This window comes from Natator depressus, chromosome 21, assembly GCF_965152275.1.
Source record: "Natator depressus isolate rNatDep1 chromosome 21, rNatDep2.hap1, whole genome shotgun sequence".
In the NCBI taxonomy this organism is placed as follows: Eukaryota; Metazoa; Chordata; order Testudines; family Cheloniidae; genus Natator; species Natator depressus.
In genome coordinates, this window is record NC_134254.1 from 17531649 (window position 1) to 17556214 (window position 24566).

General features: G+C 50.6%; 1 protein-coding gene across 2 annotated transcripts in view; it reads left to right on the top strand.

Annotated features, from left to right (window-relative positions):
* The window catches only part of ADIPOR1 (adiponectin receptor 1), a 38808-nt gene that overhangs the window by 231 nt on the left and 14011 nt on the right, over positions 1-24566 (top strand). For both annotated transcript variants that reach the window (XR_012635940.1, XM_074935877.1), the window contains exons 2-4: positions 19949-20139; positions 21457-21585; positions 22720-22891. Coding sequence is in view for 1 of the 2 variants with exons in the window: in XM_074935877.1 (XP_074791978.1) it covers positions 19954-20139; positions 21457-21585; positions 22720-22891 (487 nt within the window). In the remaining variant the exon portion in view is untranslated. The remainder of the gene's footprint in view (positions 1-19948; positions 20140-21456; positions 21586-22719; positions 22892-24566) is intronic.

Genomic DNA, 24566 nt, shown 5'->3' on the forward strand with positions numbered 1-24566 from the left:
CCCGCCGCGGCTGTTGGCCCGGGGCCGCCTCTCCGCGGTGCTGCGGTGACCTGCCCGCGCCGGGGTGACCCCTCGCCCGAGCAGGGCCCGGCGAGCGGGCGGCTGGGCGCCCGGGGAAGCGGCGCCTGGAGCCGGGGACGTGCTTATCGCGGCGGCCGCGGAAACGGGCCTGAGCGCGGAAGCAGGAGAGTCCAAGGAGGCGCCGGTGGGGGAGACCCGCTTGCGAGCCGCACGGGGCCCCTCGGCCCGGCCAGGTCAGCGGTGCTCCGGCTTCGGGGCTCGGCCCCCCGCTGCCCCGCCTGCCCCGCGGGCACCCGCAGGGGCTGCTCCCGGTGTCAGGGATCCGGGCTTGCGAACAGTTCGCCTTAAAGGCTGTGGAGCAACCAGAGGGTCTAAAACCTTCTTAAACTCGAGCCGCGTTTTTTATTTCACGTAGTGAAAGGCATCCACGGCAGAGACAGGGTGGGGGAAGCACCATCTTCTATTGGGTCGACTTCTGCTGGTTGAGAGACCGGCTGTCGAGCCACAGAGACCTATAAAACTTGTCTCGCGCACTAACAGAGGTTGGCCCAATGGAAGATATTACCTCAGTCACCTTGTCTCTCCAGTGTCCTGGGACTGACACAGCTACAGTTACGCTGCGTGAAAGGCATCTGTGTCCTGCAATGAAATGACAAAGAGAACACACTGAGAAATGCAAAGCCAGTGCCCCTAAAGATGTGAGGCATCCCTCATCCAAATGGAGCCAGTTTCCAGCAACCCAAAGAATGGGGATGGCCCCATGTCAGACACTGAAAATAAAGGGAATGGGTTAAAAAGCATAAGAATGGCCATACTGGGTCAGACCAATGATCCAAACCAGTTACTGATCAATGAAAGGACCTTCCCTCTTATCCCACGACAGCTGACTTTGCTTAAGAGCCTGTGGTGAGGAACCTTGTCAAAGGTTTTCTGAAAGCCCAAGTGCACGACGTCCATCTCATATTGGCTGGACACATGTCACCTCAGGACAGGATGCAGAGGAAGTTTCTTGACACCTTAAATGACTGCTCCTTGGAGCAGCTAGTCCTGGAACCCATAAGAAGAGAAGCAATTCTTGGTTTAGTCCTAACTGGAGCATAGGATCTGGTCCAAGAGATGAATAGAGCTGGACTGCTTTATAACAGTGACCATAATATAATTAAATTCCACATCCCTGGGTTGTGGAAAACACCACAGTAACCCAACACTGTAGCATTTAATTTAAAAAAGGAGGACTACACAAAAATGAGGAAGTTAGTTAAACAGAAATTAAAAGGTATAGTAGAATCATAGAATATCAGGCTTGGAAGGGACCTCAGGAGGTCATGTAGTCCAACCCCCTGCTCAAAGCAGGACCAATCCCCAGTTTTTGCCCCAGATCCCTAAATAGGATTGAACTCACAACCCTGGTTTTAGCAGGCCAGTGCCCAAACCACTGAGCTATCCCTCCCCCCAACAGTGAAATCCCTGCAAGCTGCATGGAAGCTTTTTAAAGACACCATAATAGAGGCTCAACTTAAATGTATATCCCAAATTAAAAAACATAGAGAACCAAAAAAGTGCCACTGTGGCTAAACAACAAAGAAAAAGAAGCAGTGAGAGGCAAAAAGGCATCCTTTAAAAAGTGAAAGTTAAATCCTAGTGAGGAAAATATAAAGGAGCATAAACTCTGGTAAATGAAGTATGAAAATATAATTAGGCCAAAAAAGAATTTGAAGAACAGCTGGCCAAGGACTCAAAAAGTAGTAGCAATTTTTTTTTTAAAGTACATCAGAAACAGGAAGCCTGCTAAACAACCAGTGGGGCTACTGGGAGATAAAGGAGCACTCAAGGATGAGAAGGCCATTGCAGAGAAACTACATGAATTCTTTGCAACCTGAGCCATTCTTTTTAGGTGACAAATCTGAGGAACTGTCCCAGATTGAGATGTCATTAGAGAAGGTTTTGGAACCAATTGATAAACTAAACAGTAATAAGTCACCAGGACCAGATGGGATTCACCCAAGAGTTCTGAAGGAACTCAAATGTGAAATTGCAGAACTCCTAACTGTAGTTTATAACCTATCATATAAATCAGCTTCTGTATCAAATGACTGGAGGATAGCTAATGTGACCCCAACTTTTATAAAGGGCTTCAGAGGTGATCCCAGCAATTACGAGTCAGTAAGCCTGACTTCAGTACCGGGCAAACTGGCTGAAACTATAGTGAAGAACAGAATTGTCAGACACATAGATGAACATGATTTGTGGGGGAAGAGTCAACGTGTTTTTTTGTAAATGGTGAGGCATGATTTCCCATCTACTAGAGTTCTTTGAGGGGGTCAGCAAGTATGTGGACAAGGGGGATCCAGTGGATACAGTGTACTTAGATTTTCAGAAAGCCTTTGACAAGGTCCCTCACAAAAGGCTCTTAAGCAAAGTAAGCTGTCATGGGATAAGAGGGAAGGTCCTCTCATGAATGGGTAACTGGTTAAAAGATAGGAAACAAAGGGGAAGAATAAATGGTCAGTTTTCAGAATGGAGAGAGATAAATAGTAGTGTCCCCCAGGGGTCTGTTCTGGGCCCAGTCCTATTCAACATATTCATAAATGATCTGGAAAAAGGGGTAAACAGGGAGGTGGCAAAATTTGCTGATGATACAAAACTACTCAAGATAGTTAAGTCCCAAGCAGACTGCAAAGCTCTACAAAAGGGTCTCACAAAACTGGGTAACTGGGCAACAAAATGGCAGATGAAATTCAATGCTGATGAATGCAAAGTAATGCACATTGGAAAACATAATCCCAACTATACATATAAAATGATGGGGTCTAAATTAGCTGTTACCACTCAAAAGAAAGAGATCTTGGAGTCATTGTGGATAGTTCTCTGAAAACATCCACTCAATGTGCAGCAACCATCAAAAAAGCAAACAATGTTGGGAATCATTAAGAAAGGGATAGATAAGATAGAAAATATCATATCGCCTCTATATAAATCAATGGTATGCCTACATCTTAAATATTGCGTGCAGATGTGGTTGCCCCATCTCAAAAAAGATCTATTGGAAAAGGTTCAGAAAAGGGCAAGAAAAATTATTAGGGGTATGGAACAGCTTCCATATGAGAAGAGATTAATAAGACTGGGACTTTTCAGCTTGGAAAAGAAACGACTAGGGGGATATGATAGAGGTATATAAAATCATGACTTGTGTAGAGAATAAATAAGCAAGTGTTATTTACTACTTCTCATAACACAAGAACTAGGGGTCGCCCAATGAAATTAATAGGCAGCAGGTTTAAAACACACAGAAGGAACTATTTTTTCACACCACGCACAGTCAACCTGTGTGAACTCCTTGCCAGAAGATGTTGTGAAGGCCAAGACTATAACAGGGTTCAAAAAAGAACTAGATAAATTCATGGAGGATAGGTCCATCAATGGCTATCAGCCAGGATGAGCAGGGATGGTGTCCCTAACTTCTGTTAGCCAGAAGCTGGGAATGGGTGACGGATGGATCATGTGGTGATTACCTGTTCTGTTCGTTCCCTGTGGGGCACCTGGTGTTGGCCACTGTCGGAAGACAGGATACTGGGCTAGATGGACCTTTGGTCTGACCCAGTATGGCCATTCTTATGTTTACTGTCTCACCGTTGTCCATATGATTGTTGAATCCCTCAAAGAATTCTAAGAGATTGGTGAGGCATGATTTCCCTTTACAAAAGCCATGTTGATTTTTCCTCAACAAATCGTGTTCCTCTATGTGCCTGGTAAATCTGTTCTTTCCTATAGTTTCAACCAATTTGCCTGGTATTGAAATAAGAGCTACCAGCCTGTAATTGCAGGGATCACCTCTGGAGCCTTTTTCAAAAATTGGCGTCATTTTAGCTATCCTCTAGTCATCTGGTAAAGAAACTGAATTAAGTGATAGGTTACACACCAGTTAGTAGGTCTGAAATTTCCTCTTTGTTTTTCTTCAGAACTCTAGAGTGAATACCATCTGCTCCTGGTGATGTATTACTGTTTAACATATCTATTTGTTCCCAAACCTCTTCTAATGACACCTCAATCTGGGAAAGCAGTCATGGAAAGGCCAACTGAAATGCATGGGGATTGCAGCCAGGTGCAAAAAGCCAGGTGCAAAGGCAGCCAGGGCTGAGCATCTTATTGAACACATGCTGAACAGAGGATTGAACCTACCAGCCAGAGAGTGCTACAAGAAATGGAAATGTGGGGGGAGGGGTCTTGGGGCTATACCCATGCGAGAATCCTAGCTCCAATGGCATTTCCATGTGTCTTATATACTAGCCAGAAGCTGATATGAATCTGATAGGTTTGAAGCTCTGGCCCCTTCAGCTACTGTTTGGGAGTTAGCTTCACTCCTCTATTACCGCGCCTATCACCACCTCTTCTGGGGATCTTTCTCCCTGACCATTAACTCCAGTGCTGCCTGTTGCTGATAACTTTCCTAAGGGTATGTCTAAGCTACGAAATTAGGTCGAATTTATAGAAGTCGGTTTTTAGAAATCATTTTTATATAGTCGATTGTGTGTGTCCCCACACAAAATGCTCTAAGTGCATTAACTCGGCGGAGTGCTTCCACAGTACCGAGGCTAGCCTCGGCTTCTGGAGCGTTGCACTGTGGGTAGCTGTCCCGCAGTCTCCACCGCCCGTTGGAATTCTGGGTTGAGATCCCAATGCCTAATGGAGCAAAAACATTGTCGCAGGTGGTTCTGGGTACATGTCATCAGGACCTCCCTCCCTCCGTGAAAGCAACGGCAGACAGTCGTTTCGCGCCTTTTTCCTGAGTTAACTGTGCAGACGCCATACCATGGCAAGCATGGAGCCCGCTCAGCTCACCGTCACCGTACGTCTCCTGGGTGCTGGCAGACGCGGTACTGCATTGCTACACAGCATCAGCTCATTGCCTTGTGGCAGCAAACTGTGCAATAGGCCTGATAACCATAGTCGTCATGTCCGAGGTGCTCCTGGCCACCTTGGCAAGGTTGGTCAGGAGTGCCTGGGCAGACATATGCTCAGGGACTGAAATAGCAGTGACTTGATCAGGTCATTCTCTTTAGTCCTGCCGGCAGTCCTATTGCATTGTTGTCTGGCAAGCAGGCAGGAGATGAGGATGGCTAGCAGTCCTATTGCACTGTCTGCTGCCAGCCAAAGATGTAAGAGATAGATGGCGTGGATCAAAACAAGAAATAGACCAGATTTGTTTTGTATTCATTTGCTCCTCCCTCCCTCCGTGAAATCAACGGCCGACAATCGTTTTGGTGAGGTCTGTCAGGGGCACCTTGAAAAGTTTAATGGAGATTCAGTCCTGCCTGAAATACCGGGGGAGGGATAGCTCAGTGGGTTGAGCATTAGGTTGAGCATTGGCCTGCTAAACCCAGGGTTTTGAGTTCAATCCTTGAGGGGGCCACTCTGTGTGACAGTTGTTTTTGTTTCTCCTTGATGTAAAGCCATCCACTTGGTTGATTTGAATTCCCTGTAAGCCAACCCTGTAAGCCATGTAGTCAGTCACCCCTCCCTCCGTCAGAGCAACGGCAGACAATCATTCCACGCCTTTTTTCTGTGCAGACGCCATACCACGGCAAGCATGGAGCCCGCTCAGATCACTTTGGCAATTAGGAGCACATTAAACACCATGCACATTATCCAGTAGTATATGAAGCACCAGAACCTGGCAAAGCAAAACCGGGCAAGTAGGTGACTTCAGCACAGTGACGAGAGTGATGAGGACATGGACAGAGACTTCTCTCAAAGCACGGGCCCTGGCAGTGTGGGCATCATGGTGCTAATGGGGCAGGTTCATGCTGTGGAATGCCGATTCTGTGCCCGGGAAACAAGCACAGACTGGTGGGACCGCATAGTGTTGCAGGTTTGGGACGATTCCCAGTGGCTGCGAAACTTTCGCATGCATAAGGGCACTTTCATGGAACTTCGTGGCTTGCTTTCCCCTGCCCTTAGGCGCAAAAATACCAAGATGAGAGCAGCCGTCACAGTTGAGAAGCGAGTGGCAATAGCCCTGTGGAAGCTTGCAACGCCAGACAGCTACCGGTCAGTTGGGAATCAATTTGGAGTGGGCAAATCTACTGTGGCGGCTGCTGTGATGCAAGTAGCCAACGCAATCAAAGATCTGCTGATATCAAGGGTCGTGACCCTGGGAAATGTGCAGGTCATAGTGGATGGCTTTGCTGCAATGGGATTCCCTAACTGTGGTGGGGCCATAGACAGAACCCACATCCCTATCTTGGCACCAGAGCACCAAGCCGGCGAATACATAAACCGCAAGGGGTACTTTTCAATGGTGCTGCAAGCACTGGTGGATCAGAAGGGACGTTTCACCAACATCAACGTGGGATGGCCGGGAAAGGTACATGACGCTCGCATCTTCAGGAACTCTGGTCTGTTTCAAAAGCTGCAGGAAGGGACTTTCTTCCCAGACCAGAAAATAACCATTGGGGATGTTGAAATGCCTATAATTCTCCTTGGGGACCCAGCCTACCCCTTAATGCCATGGCTCATGAAGCCGTACTCAGACAGCCTGGACAGTAGTCAGGAGCTGTTCAACTACAGGCTGAGCCAGTGCAGAATGGTGGTAGAATGTGCATTTGGACGTTTAAAAGCGCGCTGGCGCAGTTTCCTGACTCGGTTAGACCTCAGTGAAACCAATATTCTCACTGTTATTACTACTTGTTGTGCGCTCCACAATATCTGTAAGAGTAAGGGGGTGTCACGGAGTCCCTGGGCGATGCTCTGGAACTGCTCCCCATGAAGCCAGTCAGGACTCTGGGGAAGTCTCCTCTCTGTGAGCAGACTGTCTTCAGGACAAACAGCTCACACAGCTTCCACCTTCCTGGGTCTGACCTCGGAGCATTCAGCATCCTCTGCCCCTCCGTGCGCTTCCCCCAGCGAGTCCGCTCAGGCGGGGCTCCTGGGGAAGCCAGAGGGTCCTGCCCCCCAACTTCGCAGACAGACTTGACTCTCAGCCAGCCAGTAAAACAGAAGGTTTATTAGACGACAGGAACACGGTCTAACACAGAGCTTGCAGGTGCAGAGAACAGGACCCCTCAGCTGGGTCCATTTTGGGGGGCAGTGAGCCAGACAGCCACGTCTGCCCTTCACTCCATGTCCCAGCCAGCCCTAAACTGAAACTCTCTCCAGCCCCTCCTCCTCTGGGCTTTGTCCCTTTCCCGGCCAGGAGGTCACCTGATTCCTTTGATCTCCAACCCTTTAGCTCTCACCTTGCAGGGGGGAAGGGCCCAGGCCATCAGTTGCCAGGAAACAGGGTGTCGGCCATTCTCTGTGTCCAGACCCCTGCACACACCTACCCTCTAGGGCTCTGCAATGATCATACCCCCTTACCCCACCACCTAGATACTTAAGAGCTGCCTAGGGGAAACTGAGGCACCCCCCACACTATTCAGAGGCAACATTAAGAACAGTCCCACTTCGTCACATCTCTCCCCCCTTCGAGATCGAACTGAGTGGGGTCACTTTAGCCGGTGACCTGGGGAAGTTCGAAGCCACCAACATTCCCATGGATGCCCCAGCATCTCTCCCATTCCTTGGTGGAAGTTACACCAGGCCCTTCCAGTTTCACGCCCTCCCTTAGCTGCGGGGTGGTCGATAGCACTCGCAGGCCGTATGTAGGAAGGTTTATGCGGCCCGTGCCCTTTTGCCAGCCTAAAACCCCGGGGGGTCAAACTGGGATTGGGTTTTCTCCCAGCGTTCCAGTCTGGAGGGCTGCAATTCGGGCTCTCTTGGTTAAGAGGCCACATACTGTTCACTTACAGAACTAGCATGGAGACATTCCTCTCTCAACAACCTTGTCTCCCCAACAAGCTGGCCAAACACAGCCACTTGGTTATAGGACTGTTTAACTTTCTTAACAGCTTTCACTTCATCTGAGACCGTCTCAAAGCTCTCCACACTGGATCCTTAAACAGGAAAGTCAGTGGATCCGTTCACAACAGAAAATTTCTGGCTGTTAGGAGCTGAAACTTTCTTGATTAAATCACTTTCACACCCTTCAGTTGCAGTAAACTGCTTGCAAAGACTCCATGAGGATTCCTTTCCCTAGGGCTTTTCTATGCAACAATTCACCCTTCACAGAAATTCTGCCCTTACCCTCTTCACCTAGGGCTTGCTCTAGAGAAACACTTTCCTGAGCAACAACAGACTCTTTCTGGGTCTCCCTTACATCCAGAATTACCTCTGGCCTATCAGGCGGATTCCTACACAATCCCCTTTCAGACAAACTGACAGACTCCCTAGATAAAAGGTCAGAAGCATTCTCCTTCCCTTTGCCACACACAAGTTCAGGAATCTTTTCCTTCTTGCTACAGGTTTCCACACCCTCAGTAGGCAACACAATCAAATCACCTTTCTGCTCTCCTTGTGCCCTGGCTAGGGTATCACCCTGATTAGACAGAGTTGCGACACCCTTTCCCAACAACACACTAGCAACAGGCAAAATACAAGCACCAGAATTGTCTGGTCTCTGGGATTTTGCATAGACACTAACTGGATGCAACCTAGTTACAGCACCATTTTCCCGAGCAGAGACAAACTTAGGACCATTCCCTTCCTGGGCTTTAGCTGAATCCAGAACCAACCCTGAGACAACTGCACTATGTCACGGCATCCCCACACTACCCTCAACCATCACAGGCTGAAAGGCCCCTTCTGTCTGTTCCACAGACAAAGAAGAGCCGGACACACTTTCTCCTTTAACAGACACACAGCTTGGGATCTCATTCCCCTTGTCCCAGCACACAAGGCTGGTCACAGGCAACTGCTTGGAGACCAGGGTAGCTCCCTCCACAGGCAAGTCAATACCCCTGACAGACACAGGCACATTTCCTTCACTGTCACACTTCTCCACCCAGCTAACAGGTAAGGTCCAGGGACACTCATCTTCCACTCTCCTCGCCTTCCCACACTGCTGACTAGACAAAGCCATCAGCTCACAAGGCTGCCTAGGCTCATCCAGACTTTCCTTACCAAGCACCTTGCCACTCCCAGCAGATACCCTGCCCTGCCTGTATGTCCCCGCACTCAGCTGGGGTCTCAGCTCCCACTGTGCTCAGCGCTGCCCTTGCTGTCCTAGTCGGGGAAGGCAGTAAGCTCGCTGCTTTCCTCACTGCATCAGAGCCAGCCTGAGCCCCCTCTCCAGTGTGCAAGGGGGGCGGGGAGCCCCAGGCGTCTGGTTACAGGCAGGCAGGTAGCCTGAATATAGCAGCTTCTCCCCCCTGCCAGCCAGGTCATCTGCATTTTCACTGACCATTTTCCTCTCCAAGGATTGGTTCCCTGGATTCTAATTCAAACCCTTGGCAGTTACCAGAGCAAGGCCTGGATCCTGTCCCAAAGAGACACAGTCACCCCACAACAGGGTCTCGCAGCTGGTGTCCTGGAGCACCCCAACGACCAGCCAGCCCGACCCCTCCTGTGTCTGTACAGGGATCTGGGCCACAGGCAGGGCGAGGGGCTTCGTCCCTGGGACCCTCACCCAGCTCACATAGCCCCTCAGCCTCTGAGGCTGCACCACCCAGGGCCTGACAACAGTTCTCTCTGTCCCAGGATCTCGCCACCCCAGGAATGTCTCCCCATTGACCATCGCTTTCCGCTCCCACTGGAGGTCCGAGGGGCCTGGCCCCAGGAAACTCCACACAGACATATAGGTTGGGGTCAGGAGTGGGAGCCTGTCCACCGCCCCACCCATCTGGCTGACGAAGTCAATGGCCTTGGGACCCAGCAAGGGAGCTAGACACCAGGGCTTTTCCGCAGGGTCCCCCTGGTTCAAATTGCCTTTGAACAGGCTGGTAATGAGGTGGGCATCCACATCCCCCCCCCCTTAACCAGGGGCAGCAATTTAGTCTCGAGGTTCCCTGCGGAACTGGCACCCTGGGATCTATCCCCGCTCACCCTGGGGAGGTCCCCTAGGCCTCTCCACTCCACCACCGCCAGTTCATGCTGCTGCTGCTTCTGCAGCTCTTTCTTGGACTTTCGCTGTCTCTCACAGTCCTCTTGCTCTCTCGGACTCAGCTCCAATCCCGTCCATCTCCGATCCCCGGATGGGGAACCCGATCGTGAAGACCCTCATCTGGTCGGGGACAGGAGTCTTGGCGATGCCTGGCTCCCACTCCAGCTGCTCCCAGATCCTGCTATAGCCCCATTTGGGGTCAGGAATCTGTTCCTTAGAGTGATCATCCTCCTCCAGCTGCACGATTAACTGTGCTTTGGTGACCTTTCCAATGCTCAACCCTTTCTTTCTGCACCGGGTTACAATGTCCTTCTTAAGGAGACGGTGACAGGCCATCACTCCGCTCTTCCCAAGTTGTTGTGAACTCACAGGCCTGTGTGCTCTCAGCTCCCCACGGTTTCCAGGGAGAACCCCTAGTGTGCCAGCCCTTCTCGAGGTCACCACCTCTTTGCTAGGGTCGAGCTGCAGACTCCTCTGCCCCTGAGACCGCTCGCTGCAATCCCCAGGGGAACCCTGTTACTGCAAAACTCCTTCTCTCTCCCAGGGCCAAGCTGCAGGCTCCTCCGCCTCTGAGACTGCTCACTGCAGTCCCCAGGGGGACCCCATTACTGCACAGTCCTTCTCGCTGGTCACACACTCCCAGGGGTTAACCGCCCCCTGAAACCGCTCCTCTCTGAGCCTTCAGCACGCCTGGTCCTTGTCAATCCCCCTTCGTTTTACTGCTCCCTAGTCACTTACTGCAGGAAGCGCCATCCACGAGTGCAGTACATCCCACCGCTACCACCAGTTGTCACGGAGTCCCTGGGCGATGCTCTGGAACTGCTTCCCATGAAGCCAGTCAGGACTCTGGGGAAGTCTCCTTTCTGTGAGCAGCCTGTCTGCAGGGCACAGCTCACACAGCTTCCACCTTCCTGGGTCTGACCTCGGAGCATTCAGCATCCTCTGCCCCTCCGTGCGCTTCCCACAGCGAGTCCGCTCAGGTTGGGCTCCTGGGGAAGCCAGAGGGTCCTGCACCCCAACTTCGCAGACAGACGTGACTCTCAGCCAGCCAGTAAAACAGAAGGTTTATTAGACGACAGGAACATGGTCTAACACAGAGCTTGTAGGTGCAGAGAACCGGATCCCTCGGCTGGGTCCATTTTGGGGGGCAGTGAGTCAGACAACCCCGTCTGCCCTTCACTCCATGTCTCCAGCCAGCCCCAAACTGAAACTCCCTCCAGCCCCTCCTCCTCTGGGCTTTGTCCCTTTCCTGGGCCAGGAGGTCACCTGATTCCTTTGTTCTCCAAGGCTTTAGCTCTCACCTTGCAGGGGGGAAGGGCCCAGGCCATCAGTTGCCAGGAAACAGGGTGATGGCCGTTCTCTGTGTCCAGACCCCTGCACACACCTGCTCTCTAGGGCTCTGCAGCGATCATACACTCTTACCCCACCACCTAGATACTTAAGAACTGCCTAGGGGAAACTGAGGCGCCCCCACACTATCCAGAGGAAACATTAAGAACAGTCCCACTTCGTCACAGGGGGAGACGTTTATGGCGGGTTGGGAGGTTGAGGCAAATCGCCTGGCCACTGGTTACGCGCAGCCAGACACCAGGGCAGTTAGAAGAGCACAGGAGGGTGCGATGTGCATCAGAGAAGCTTTGAAAACCAGTTTCATGACTGGCCAGGCTACAGTGTGAAAGTTATGTTTGTTTTTCCTTGATGGAAACCCACCCCCCGCCACCCCTTGGTTCACTCTACTTCCCTGTAAGCCAATCACCCTCCCCACTCCCTTCGATCACCGCTTGCAGAGGCAATAAAGTCATTGTTGCTTTACATTCATGCTTTCTTTATTAATTCATCACACAAATAGGGGGATAACTGCGAAGGTAGCCCAGGAGGAGTGGTGGAGGAGGGAAGCACCAGATGGGGTGGTGGAGGAGGGAAGGACAAGGCCACACAGCACTTTAAAAGTTTAAAACTTATTGAATGCCAGCCTTCTGTTGCTTGGGCAATCCTCTGGGGTGGAGTGGCTGGGTGGCCGGAGGTTCCCCCACCACATTCTTGGGCGTCTGGGTGAGGAGGCTATGGAACTTGGGGAGGAGGGCGGTTGGTTACACAGGGGCTGTAGCGGTGGTCTGTGCTCCTGCTGCCTTTCCTGCAGCTCAACCATACGCTGGAGGATATTAGTTTGATCCTCCAGTAGCCTCAGCATTGAATCCTGCCTCCTCTCATGACGCTGCCTCCACCTTTCAACTTCAGCCCTCTCTTCAGCCCACCACCTCTCCTCTCGGTCATTTTGTGTTTTCCTGCACTCTGACATTGTCTCCTCCACGCATTCGTCTGTACTCTGTCTGTGTGGGAGGACAGCATGAGGTCAGAGAACATTTCATTGTGAGTGCGTTTTTTTCGCCTTCTAATATTCGCTAGCCTCTGGGAAGGAGAAGATCCTGTGATCCTTGAAACACATGCAACTGTTAGCGGGGAAAAAAAAGGGACAGTGGGATTTAAAAAGACACATTTTATAGAACAATGGCTGCACTCTTTCACGGTAAACCTTGCAGTTAACACTACATACATAGCACATGTGCTTTCTTTACAAGGTCACATTTTGCCTCCCGCCACCACGTGGCTAACCTCTCCCCGTGACTAACAGCGGGGAACATTTCTGTTCAGCCACAGGCAAACAGCCCAGCAGGAACGGGGACCTCTGAATGTCCCCTTAAGAAAAGCACCCTATTTCAACCAGGTGAGCATGAATGATATCACTCTCCTAAGGATAACACAGAGATGAAGAATGGATGTTGTTTGAACGCCAGCAAACATACACTGCAGTGCTTTGTTCTGCAGTGATTCCCGACTACGTGCTACTGGCCTGGCATGGTAAAGTGTCCTACCATGGTGGACGGAATAAGGCTGCCCTCCCCAGAAATCTTTTGCAAAGGCTTTGGGAGTACATCCAGGAGAGCTTTATGGAGATGTCCCTGGAGGATTTCTGCTCCATCCCCAGACTTTTAACAGACTTTTCCAGTAGCTGTACTGGCCGCGAATGCCAGGGCAAATAATCATTAAACATGCTTGCTTTTAAACCATGTATACTATTTAAAAAGGTACACTGACCAGAGGTCCCTTCTCCTCCTGGCGGGTCTGAGAGGCAGCCTTTGGTGGGTTCGGGGGTACTTGTTCCAGGTCCAGGGTGAGAAACAGTTCCTGGCTGTTGGGAAAACCGGTTTCTCTGCTTGCTTGCTTGCTGTGAGCTATCTACAACCTCATCATCGTCATCTTCCTTGTTCCCCAAACCTGCTTCCGTGTTGCCTCCCTCTCCATTGAAGGAGTCAAAGCACAGGGTTGGGGTAGTGGTGGCTGAACCCCCTAAAATGGCATGCAGCTCATCATAGAAGCGGCATGTTTGGGGCTCTGACTCGGAGCGGCCGTTTGCCTCTCTGGTTTTCTGGTAGGCTTGCCTCAGCTCCTTAAGTTTCACGCGGCACTGCTTCGGGTCCCTGTTATAGGCCTCTGTACTTCATGCCATGGGAGATTTTGACAAATGTTTTGGCATTTCGAAAACTGGAACGGAGTTCTGATAGCACGGATTCCTCTCCCCATACAGCAGTCAGATCCTGTACCTCCCGTTCGGTCCATGCTGGAGCTCTTTTGCAATTCCAGGACTCCATCATGGTCACCTCTGCTGATGAGCTCTGCACTCACCTGCAGCTTGCCACGGTGGCCAAACAGGAAATGAAATTCAAATGTTCGCGGGCCTTTTCCTGTCTACCTGGCAAGTGCATCTGAGTTGAGAGTGCTGTCCAGAGCAGTCACAATGGAGCGCTCTGGGATAGCTCCTGGAGGCCAATACTGTCTAATTGCATCCACAGTACCCCAAATTCGACCCGGCAAGGCCGATTTCAGCGCTAATCCTCTTGTCGGGGGTGGAGTAAAGAAATCGGTTTTAAGAGCCCTTTAAGTCGGAAAGAAAGGGCTTCGTCGTGTGGACGGATGCAGGGTTAAATCGATTTAATGCTGCTAAATTCGACCTCAACTCTTAGTGTAGACCAGGGCTTAGTGGCAGCAGTATACTGAAATTCACCCAACTCTTGACATTTCATTGCTGTGGGCAGAGCTCTGACTAGTAGCATTGATTAGTCTTGTCACTTTCACTCTGCCCCTGCTTGTCAAGTGAAGCATACCAGAGAGGTGCTGGAGCTGTCTTTGTTCAGCCTCAGGAGTGCAATGCCACATCCTTACATTCTTTGTATTTAGAAAGATTTTTTCTTTTCCCCCTCACAACCATAAAGACTAAAAACTTATTTTGCAAATTCTGTAGGATTGATAGGTTAAGCCCTTACACTCACACGGAAGTGTTCCCACTTCTCACTGGGGAGGAGGCAAGAGCATCTTTCAAGGCCTGAATGTACCTGATAGGGACCCTGACCCTGCAAGAGGGAATCCTGCAAACAAGGATGCTCGATGGAGTTCTGGCAAGTCCCATTAAGTCTGCCTCTGTGTGGTCTTGGCCCCTGACTCCTCAGGAGTGAGAACGGACCCAGTCCAGCAGCTAACTGTGTTGTATAGGGAAAGAAGAGCTCATTCAGGTACTCCAGGGTGTAGGAATAGCAGAGTTGGTTATTTTTTCTTAATTTACTCTTTTCTCCACTTACATTATTGGGTAGTGTCAGCTGTTTGTGCATAAGGAGACAAGATGCTAAAGAGTTCGAATGGCCTCCCAGACTTTGCTGAGAGAGCATTTCTGTAATACTCATTGCTGTATTTATGCGTAGTCTGATGGTTTCCTTTGGACTCATAACTCTAACCTGAGGCACCAAGGCCCTTCAAAAAGTTGCTTGCCCAAAGCTCAGATCTGTGTATTGGTTGGGGATAGAGCAGAGCTGGCTGGCTTCTTGTGCTTGAAGCAGTTCCTAATGGTTTGACTCTTTGCTTGGACATTAAAAAAGCCAAGTGTATTCATAGAAACCAGGGTATTCCAGGGTCCAGGAGAGGATTGTGCCCAAAAGCAAAGAGAAGGTTTCTGGAGAGAAAAACAAAACAGCCTTTGTGTGCTCACTCTGTCCAACTGATGGGCTGCAAAACTGTCAGGGACGTGTATAGGTCCAAGCACACAACATGCTTGCTCAATTCCTGTCATGATGGAAAACTTAACATCTTGTTCACCCATAAAGAGATGCCTTGTCCTGGCTGAGTAGAATTAATGCATATGCCAGCTCTGCACATGACAGCCTATGGACTCAGGTCCCTGGGCTGGTGTCTCCTTTTGTTTTGGGCTCTGATCCATTGGCTGTTTTGTGCTGAATGAGATCTGGAACCTTTTGTGAAACATGGGACTATCATGCAGCTGGGTTAGGATACTGGGGTTTGTGCACTGCATTCAAGGGTGCTAAAGGAGTTGGCAGATGTGACCGGCTCTTATCTTTGAAAACTCATGGCGATTGGGGGAGGTCCCGGATGACTGGAAAAAGGCTAATGTAGTGCCCATCTTTAAAAAAGGGAGGAGGATCTGTGGAACTATAGGCCAGTCAGCCTCACCTCAGTCCCTGGAAAAATCATGGAGCAGGTCCTCAAGGAATCAATTCTGAAGCACTTAGAGGAGAGGAAAGTGATCAGGAACAGTCAGCATGGATTCACCAAGGGCAAGTCATGCCTGACTAATCTAATTGCCTTCTATGACAAGATAACTGGCTCTGTGAATGAGGGGAAAGCAGTGGACATGTTTTCCTTGACTTGAACAAAGCTTTTGATACGGTCTCCCACAGTATTCTTGCTAGCAAGTTAAAGAAGTATGGGCTGGATGAATGGACTATCAGGTGGATAGAAAGCTGGCTAGATCATTGGGCTCATCGGGTAGTGATCAATGGCTCCATGTCTAGTTGGCAGGCAGTATCAAATGGAGTGCCCCAAGGGTCGGTCCTGGGGCTGGTTTTGTTCCATATCTTCATTAATGGTCTGGAGGATGGCGTGGATTGCACCCTCAGCAAGTTTGCAGATGACAGTAAACTGGGAGGTGTGGTAGATATGCTGGAGGGTAGGGATAGGATACAGAGAGCCCTAGAGAAATTGGAGGATTGGGCCAAAAGAAATCTGATGAGGTTCAACAAGGACAAGTGCAGAGTCCTGCACTTAGGACAGAAGAATCCCGTACACCGCTACAGACTAGGGACCGAGTGGCTAGGCAGCAGTTCTGCAGAAAAGGACCTAGGGGTTACAGTGGACAAGAAGTTGGATATGAGTCAACAGGGTGCCCTTGTACCAAGAAGGCTAGCTGCATTTTGGGCTGTATAAGTAGGGGCATTGCCAGCAGATCGAGGGACGTGATCATTCCCCTCTATTCAGCATTGGTGAGGCCTCATCTGGAGTACTGTGTCCAGTTTTGGGCCCCACGCTACAAGAAGGATGTGGAAAATTGGAAAGCGTCCAGCGGAGGGCAACAAAAATGATCAGTGGGCTGGAGCACAAGACTTATGAGGAGAGGCTGAAGGAACTGGGATTGTTTAGTCTGCAGAAGAGAAGAGTGAGGGAGGATTTGATGACTGCTTTCAACTATCTGAAAGGGGGTTCCAAAGAATCATAGAATATCAGGGTTGGAAGGGACCTCAGGAGGTCATCTAGTCCAACCCCCTGCTCAAAGCAGGACCAGTCCCCAACTAAATCATCCCAGCCAAGGCTTTGTCAAGCCTGGCCTTAAAAATTTCTAAGGATGGATCTAGACTGTTCTCAGTGGTAGGAGATGACAGAACAAGGAGTAATGGTATCAAGTTGCAATGGGGAAGGTTTAGGTTGGATATTAGGAAAAACTTTTTCACTCGGAGGGTGGTGAAGCACTGGAATGAGTTACCTAGGGAGGTGGAGGAATCTCCCTCCTTAGAGGTTTATAAGGCCTGGCTTGACAAAGCCCTGGCTGGGATGATTTAGTTGGGGATTGGTCCTGCTTTGAGCAGGGGGTTGGACTAGATGACCTCCTGAGGTCCCTTCCAACCCTGATATTCTATGACTCGATACTGGGTTATTTGCTGAGCATTTCTAATGTGTACAGCACTATACAAAAGCAAATGTAGGGCCAAATTTGCCCGTGGTATTAGTAGGGACCACTTCCTGATTTAACTGACACCCACACTCAGTAGTGAATTTGGTTCATTGTCCCTGCCCTGAAGTGCTCAGAACGTAAGACCTGCGCCCATGGACTTCAGCGGGTGCAGGACCCAACACTGAGGCCATGAGTACACATACAGCGCTGCAGCTGTACTGATACAACCGTGCCATTGCAGTGCATCCAGTAAAGACGCTGAATGCCAAAGGGAGAGCACTCCCATCGGCATAAAAAACCACCTCTGCAAGTGGCAGAAGCTCTCCTGCCAACGTAGTGCTGTGCACACTGGCACTTATGTCATTGTAACTTATGTTGCTCGGGTGGGTGGAAAATTCACAGCCCTGAACGATGTAAGTTTTGCCAACATACGCATAGTGTAGACATAGCCTAAGATAACTAAGATGGATTCCTAACAGTGGGATGCTTTGCATAAGCTACAGGTGATGGGATGATATTTGTAGGCTTCCTGAAGATGTATTTTTCCCTGGGTTTGGAAGAGAGGGCGAATGCTTGTCACCCTGAGGCAAGAAAGTAGCATGGGGGTCAGATACCAACAGTGTGATCAGGGTGGCTCTCATGAGTGAGGGCTGAACATCATAGACAGCTGCCAGGCCAGCATCCCCTGTGTCTACATCCTGAGCTACACCAGCGTGAGCCCCTGAGCATCCTGCTTCTTGGTCTTCTCCTGAGTGGAAATGGGCAGTCGTGCCAAACCGTGCTGGTTTTGTCATGTGACGTGATCTTGGCTAGTAAATAGAATGAGGCTGAAGTCCTCATCCTTTCCGTCTACATAATGTTACTTAGTACTTCTCTAGTCATGTTCACAGGCAAAGTGCTATACAAACACTGCTCCTCAAACGCCTCATGAATTGGGCATATAAGTATCACCTGTGTCCTGTGGAGGGGGAAACTAAGGTTCCAAGAGACTGAGACTTGGTGGAAGCCAGCAAGGGAGCCTGTGTCAGAGCTGGGATCCTGGTGGCTCTGGTCTCCTGCTTTAACTGCTAGACCATGGGGTTTGGTCCACCTCTCTGGAGAGGTAGTTGAGTCTCTCCGCATGGCTTATAATGATAAACGTATTTTCTTAAGCAGTGTTTGGTTTGGTGAACATTTCCCTTCTCACCTAATATCTCTGCCTTCTGATTTTCCATTGCCCATTTAAAGAGCACCCCCAAGTCCTCTCCTCTCTTCAGACTGTGGGGTTCCACTTGGATGGTTTGTGGCAGATTCCCAGTGAAAACTCTGCTTTTGCCCTAATCCTGTCACAGCATCCTGGTTGTGTTTAGAAATTCCAGTCCAGCTTGGCAGTATCCAACAAACCAAAGGTGCTGCCCTTGTAGGCCCACCCTCCCATGACACTGTTGATACAGCACAGAAGGTTGTGGCTGCCATCCTGGGTTTGCTTCCTCTGGGAGTTGAGATTCCCTGGACTCCTTTTAAAGCTTGGCTTTCTGCTACCAAGGCAGACTGGAATGGGGACAAAAGGGCCTGAAGCCAGGGAGAAGGGGATTCCAAATTGGGGGTGATGGGTTGCTGCCCCCCAGGGTGCCACCTCATGTACTGGGGTACCGCTGAGCCCACTGGTTCCACTAGTCTGGATTCCTTTACACTGCACTGCTGAGCCAGGCCATCAAGCCTCCTCCAGCACACGCAACACACAGATAGGGCCACACCCAGCTGCAGAAAGACGCAGACACTGAGATCAGCTCTGTGTGGGAAGACTCAATTCAGGAATTGCCCAGCACACACATGCACGCCCCCCTCTGGAGTGTAAGCCCAAAATTGTATTGTCTTGCGCTGCACAGAAATCTGTACAGCGTAAACTCAGGAAATCTGCCCCCTCCCTCAGTGTGGAGGAAGATATGCACAGCTTTTTGCCCCCCTAGTTATGAATTCCACAAACTGGTTTCAGAATAAACAAAAGTAAGTTTATTAACTACACAAGATAGATTTTAAGTGGTTATAAGGGATAGCAAACAGATCAAAGCAGACTACCTTAGTAAATAAACAAAAATGCAAACTCATTTTAACGCACTAGATAGGTATGATATAAATGAGCAAATTCTCACCCTGAGCGATAAACAGGCTGGCAGATTCTTAAGGCACAAGTTTCCTTGGCTTTCATACACAGGCTAAAGATCCTTCTAGCCTGGGACCATCACTTTCCACAGTTCAGTCCTTGCCCCTCAGGTGTTTCCAGATGTGTTGTTACAGGGAGAGTGTGGTACCCTCATGATGTCACTATCCTTCTTTTGTAGCTTCTTCCCACTTGCTGGAAAGCTCTTTTGCTGTGACCTGGGTCAAATATTGTGTAGTACTCTCTCTGAGAGTTTTCTATTGTACACATTTCCTGGGGTAATCCTTGTGCTGATATGCATTTCCTCAATAAGCCATTAGCCATTGTTTGGCCTTTTTACTGTTGTACCTGAAAGGCTACTTGTGGGTATTTTCAACCTCACAACGTGTTTCAGTAACACATACCTACCCAAACTTCATAACTTCACATATGATGATAACACATACAATCCAATGAGATGTTAATGTCTAGCAGATCAAGGCTTTTAGAATGATGCATCACAAGTCATACTTCGTACAAAACCTATCCTAATTACGTGACAGTGGTGAATATTGGGGTGTCAGGGTGTCACAGTGGGGTTGGGATTTTCCAGTTCTCATGAACTCTGAATGGGCCCATGCCCAGAGTACCAGGGCTGCTGCTGTGGGCACTGAGCTGAGGAGTTGGCTCTTGTAGATGCTCTCATCAGTGTTGGCCAAGGCAGTAAGTTGCAAAGTGTTGGGTCACTTGGTGTGACAGATTTGGGTTGGAATGGAAGGAGGCAGGCCTGCAATGTCACTTGTCTTGTTTTTATTCCTAGTGTGAATGTTCAAGGACACAGAAGCTCAAGACCTTTTGTGTGTTGACCAGATGTCGTCCCGCAAAGGGTCAGCAACCAGCCAAGGGAATGGACTTTCCAACAGCAGCCGAGAAGGAGACGATTTGGAGCTGGCAGAACTGGGGCCGCTGCTAGAGGAGAAGGGAGACCAGGGAGCTGCCAGTTCAGCCAGCGTAAGCCACAATCCAACAGAGTGTGCCCAGGCAGGGCAGCTGCTGGGATCTGCAAGCCAAACCCATTCGGTGCTGTTTCTTCCTATAAATTGCTTCCAGTCAGTCCTGTTGAATGTACCCTGTACGCCCCAGAGTTACAGACAGATATACTCCTAGTTATTTAGGCTCTCAACACTGTCCTTGCAGATTAACCCAGAAATCTGCCTGTCATCCCATTAGCAGCATGGTGCACGGAAGTGGGGCTTTGGGCTCCCTACAATAGACCCTGATCCTTGTCATCCTTTTACACCAGTACACAGTGGGGGTGAAAATGGACTGAATCTGAATGAGCGGCAAAGAGTCCTGTGGCATCTTATAGACTAACAGACGTATTGGAGCATAAGCTTTCGTGGGTGAATACCCACTTCATCAGATCTGGCGAAGTGGGTATTCACCCACGAAAGCTCATGCTCCAATACGTCTGTTAGTCTATAAGGTGCCACAGGACTCTTTGCCACTTTTACGGATCCAGACTAACACGACTACCCCTCTGATACTTTTATCTGAATGCTGAGGATTTGCACCCACTCTGTGGTGTTCAGAGTGATGTGTCAGAAAATCTGTCCTGGAAATTTTATTCCATTACATAGAAAGTAATCTGTCATAAGCAAACAACCCCTCTCACCCCAGCATGCTCCTGTTTTCTGGGGCGGAGGGAGGAGGGTGAACTGGGCTCAGCCAGTCTTCAACAAACCTCGCCCCATAGCGTCAGCCAAGGAACTCCCTCTGCACGCCTGCTGACAGTACTGCCTGCAGGTAAACAGGTGCACTGTAGGAGTTCTAAGGAGCATTCTTATTGGTTCACCTGCTTTTGTGGCCTTTAAGCTTAGGGGTCATCTTCTAATACCTATTAGTAATAGATAGAGGCATGCAGCGAAAAGGGGTGGCTTCTGTCCTTTAATGCTTCTGCTTCGGCTGGTTCCTGGCCTATTTCCTGGGCTCACTTCCCTGGCCAGAGCAGAGTGGCCATTTCAGGCTGCACCCTGGACTGTAAAGAAGGAAAATCCTCCACTCTAATCCTTGTTCTAAGCAAGACTGAATCTGGGATTAGCCCTTCTGTGTGCAGTTTAAGACAGTACCATGAAGCATAAGCAGTGGTAACTGGGGAGGCTTCCATCTCTTCCCCTCTCAGAAGGGTTGTAGCACCGTACATTCTAAGGGTTCACACCCCTCTTGGTGGGAATATACTTGCTGTTTTCTAAATTTCCCCACACCTTGATGGTCCAATCTCTCTGGTGGGTTGTGGCTTGTGACAAATAATGGCATCTCTCCCTTTAGACCAAGGAGCAGCCATGCACAGCGCCACAGGAGGAGGAGGAGGAGGAGGAGGAGGAGGTGGTTCGTGTGCTGACTCTACCTCTGCAGGCTCATCACGCTATGGAAAAGATGGAGGAATTTGTGTATAAGGTATTGTCAGTTTATGACAGCCCTGAATGCTGGCCAATGGAGGACAGCTGCCAGGGCTCTGGGCCTCTGTCCTCTTCTGTGACTGAGTCTGAGGCATTGTGCTGGGTCTGCATTGGGGTTAATCTTCCTTGTTAGGAGGACACCATGAATGTGGGTGACTACATCCAGTGCACTGGGGTTTCCCCTAGAATGGGCAGGGGGCCTGAGCCAAGAGCTTAACAAATTTTCAACTGCAAGGCCAAGAGGAATGTGGGAAGTGAACAGCAGCACCTGTGAAATGTTGTTTCTCCTTCCCGCCCTTGCTGTCGGTGCTCCTGAGAAGCCCCCTACAGCCAGCACTGACCCCAGCTGCAGTTTGGAGAATGCCAAGGACCTGACAAGTGGAACAATCTAGGTGTATCTAGTGCATGTGGCAGTGAGGGCCATCCATGTCTGGCAGGGGCAAGTGTGGTGCAAACCCCTGTCCTAATCTAGCTCGGCAGGGCCCCTCGGACCTGTCCTGGGGTCTGAAGCACTGGCTGCTACCTGTCCAGTATTGCTGTGGTGTGCCTTGGGGACTAAGCAGAAGCTCCTGTACTCACTCACACCTGTGGAGCCCTGGGAGAGAAGGGCTAGTGCCGCGATTGCTGGGGCTGGGATGAAAACGTGGTCCCAGGATGCTCCTGTATGAACCCCATTGGGGTTTTTGTCACAATGTCCTGTAAGAGCTGTCACGTCGTCGGCCGTGGCTCAGCTGACAGTGTTGCCTGTTAAGGTGATGAAGGGCCAAATTCTGAGGGTGCTGGTCTCCAACAGTCCCAGGGTATCAAGTGTAGGGAAGGCCCCGCACTCTGCAGGATTTGGCCCTATGTGGGCATCCTGGGGGTGTTTGCAAAGCATTTAATTTTGCAGCAACAGAACCTGCTCTTGAGTTGTCATGTCCTCTGAGGAGAGAAGGCTGGCCCAGTTCAGTACTTACCTCACAGAAGAGACTGGCTGGTTCTGTGTGGTTTTCAGCTTGACTTTCACAGTGATGGGCACCATGGAAACAACAGCTAGCAGTCCCAGGGGATAGGAGTGGCTCTGAAGCAGCTGCCATGCCTGACCGGGGGCTGCCAGTCAGAGTAACTGGCTGCGGGGGTTGGTGTGTTGCAGGTGTGGGAAGGGCGCTGGAGGGTGATTCCCTACGATGTGCTCCCGGACTGGCTGAAGGATAACGATTACCTCCTGCATGGACACAGACCCCCTATGCCATCCTTCAGAGCCTGCTTCAAGAGCATCTTCCGAATACACACTGAGACGGGCAACATCTGGACTCACTTACTAGGTGACTGAGGGGGAGCTCTAGCCTTGGGGCTGATGCGTATAGCTGTGGCACCGCAAGCATGCCCTGCCCGGGACAGAGACCTCACAAGGCAAGGGCCCGGCCTCAGAGGGCTCATAGGCTGACTATAGTGCATGCCTTTTACCAGGGAGAAGTTTCATTCATCATCATCTGTCACATAAACAGCCAGGGGAGGGAGGTGTCCTGTTCTCCCCCCATCCTCCTTCTCTCTCTTTAGTGGGCAGGAAGAAGGGGAGAATTTCTCCCCAGCGAGGGGATGGAGGGAGCTTGGTATGGGCCTGTCATCGTTGCATCCTCAATCAGAGGGATAGAGACATCCCCTGGGAGTTATTTTGTCTTCCCCAAAGGGCTGGATCCCTGCCGGGGCAGCAAACCTGCCTGTCTGGGAGCTTGGGACTCTCTTGGGGCCCCAGTGCTGCCTCCAGATCATTCCGCTGGCCAGTGTTAGTAGAATATTTCAGGGCCTGGGTCACTCTTGGGTTCCCATGGCCTGTTGTTCCAGATCCTCTGCTGGGCTGGGGTGGTAGCCATTAGAGCCCTGTGTGGGACTCGTGTAGATCCCTGAAGGACCTGCCGCCATACTAGTAGGAGTCCTGTGCTGGACTGTAGTAGCCATGGTCTCACTACATGCACTGAGGGAGCATGGAGCTGACAGAGCGATAACCCATCGGACTCTCAGGGGATGGACACAGGGATTCCTGTGGGGCGCTGGTGAGGATTAACCCCTGTGAACAGACATGTCTGTGTACAGAATCTAACTGACCTGCAGAGCAGAACTGGGTCTGGCTGGGCTTGGGGAAGGTGGGCGCTGCTCCCATTGAGAACAGTGAAGAATGCCTGTCCCCCCAGTGGGAGAATGGGAGCTGTTCGGTGCTGAGCCATCCATGCTCCCTAGAGCCTCCCTCCCGCATCTCACTCTGTGCTGCGTGGGCAGTCAAGTGCCCCATTCAGATGTACTTCTCCGTCACTAGGGAGTGTTCTTGCCTCACCTGGCACAGAACACACCCTGCCAGGGTCAAGGCTTGTCCCGTCAGGGTGTGCAGCCTGCTTCCTCTTCGTCTGGCCAGGGATCCCGGCTTGGTGTCCGTGCTGAGCACCAGACAAGTAGTTGGATTCATTTTAGGGATTATGTTGCTGTCATTGCAGCCAGGGTGCACTTGACCTTTGGATGAGGGCTGTGTGTGGGGAGAACAGGCCACTCCCTTACCCCAGTGTCACAAGGCACAGGGGGATCTGACCCCCTAAGCCAACTGAGACTGTCCATGCTCTCCTAGAACCCATTATGGTGGGCACCAGCTTATTGTCTGGCAGCTGGCACAACAGCGATCTGTCAGTTCTCAGCTGTGCTCATCCAGTGTCCTCGGAGCTGGACTGGCTCGAGGAGGAGGTGCCGTCAAGTAACTGTAACCGCCAGGCAGGCGATAGCTCCTGGAAAGGTCCTGGCCAGCACAACTGCCACTGACCTCCTCACGGTGTCCCTGTCAGTGCTGCTGGGCAGCATGGCTCAGCCTCTATTTCAGCAAAGTGAGGGGAGCGCACAGCGAGTGATGTCTGTGTGACAGGTTCGGTCACAGAGACGCCCTTGGGACTGCCACCTGATGTGCCGAGGCTGCCTCTGAGCCTGTTTTCCCTGCCAGCTTGGGACTTCGGTACTCTG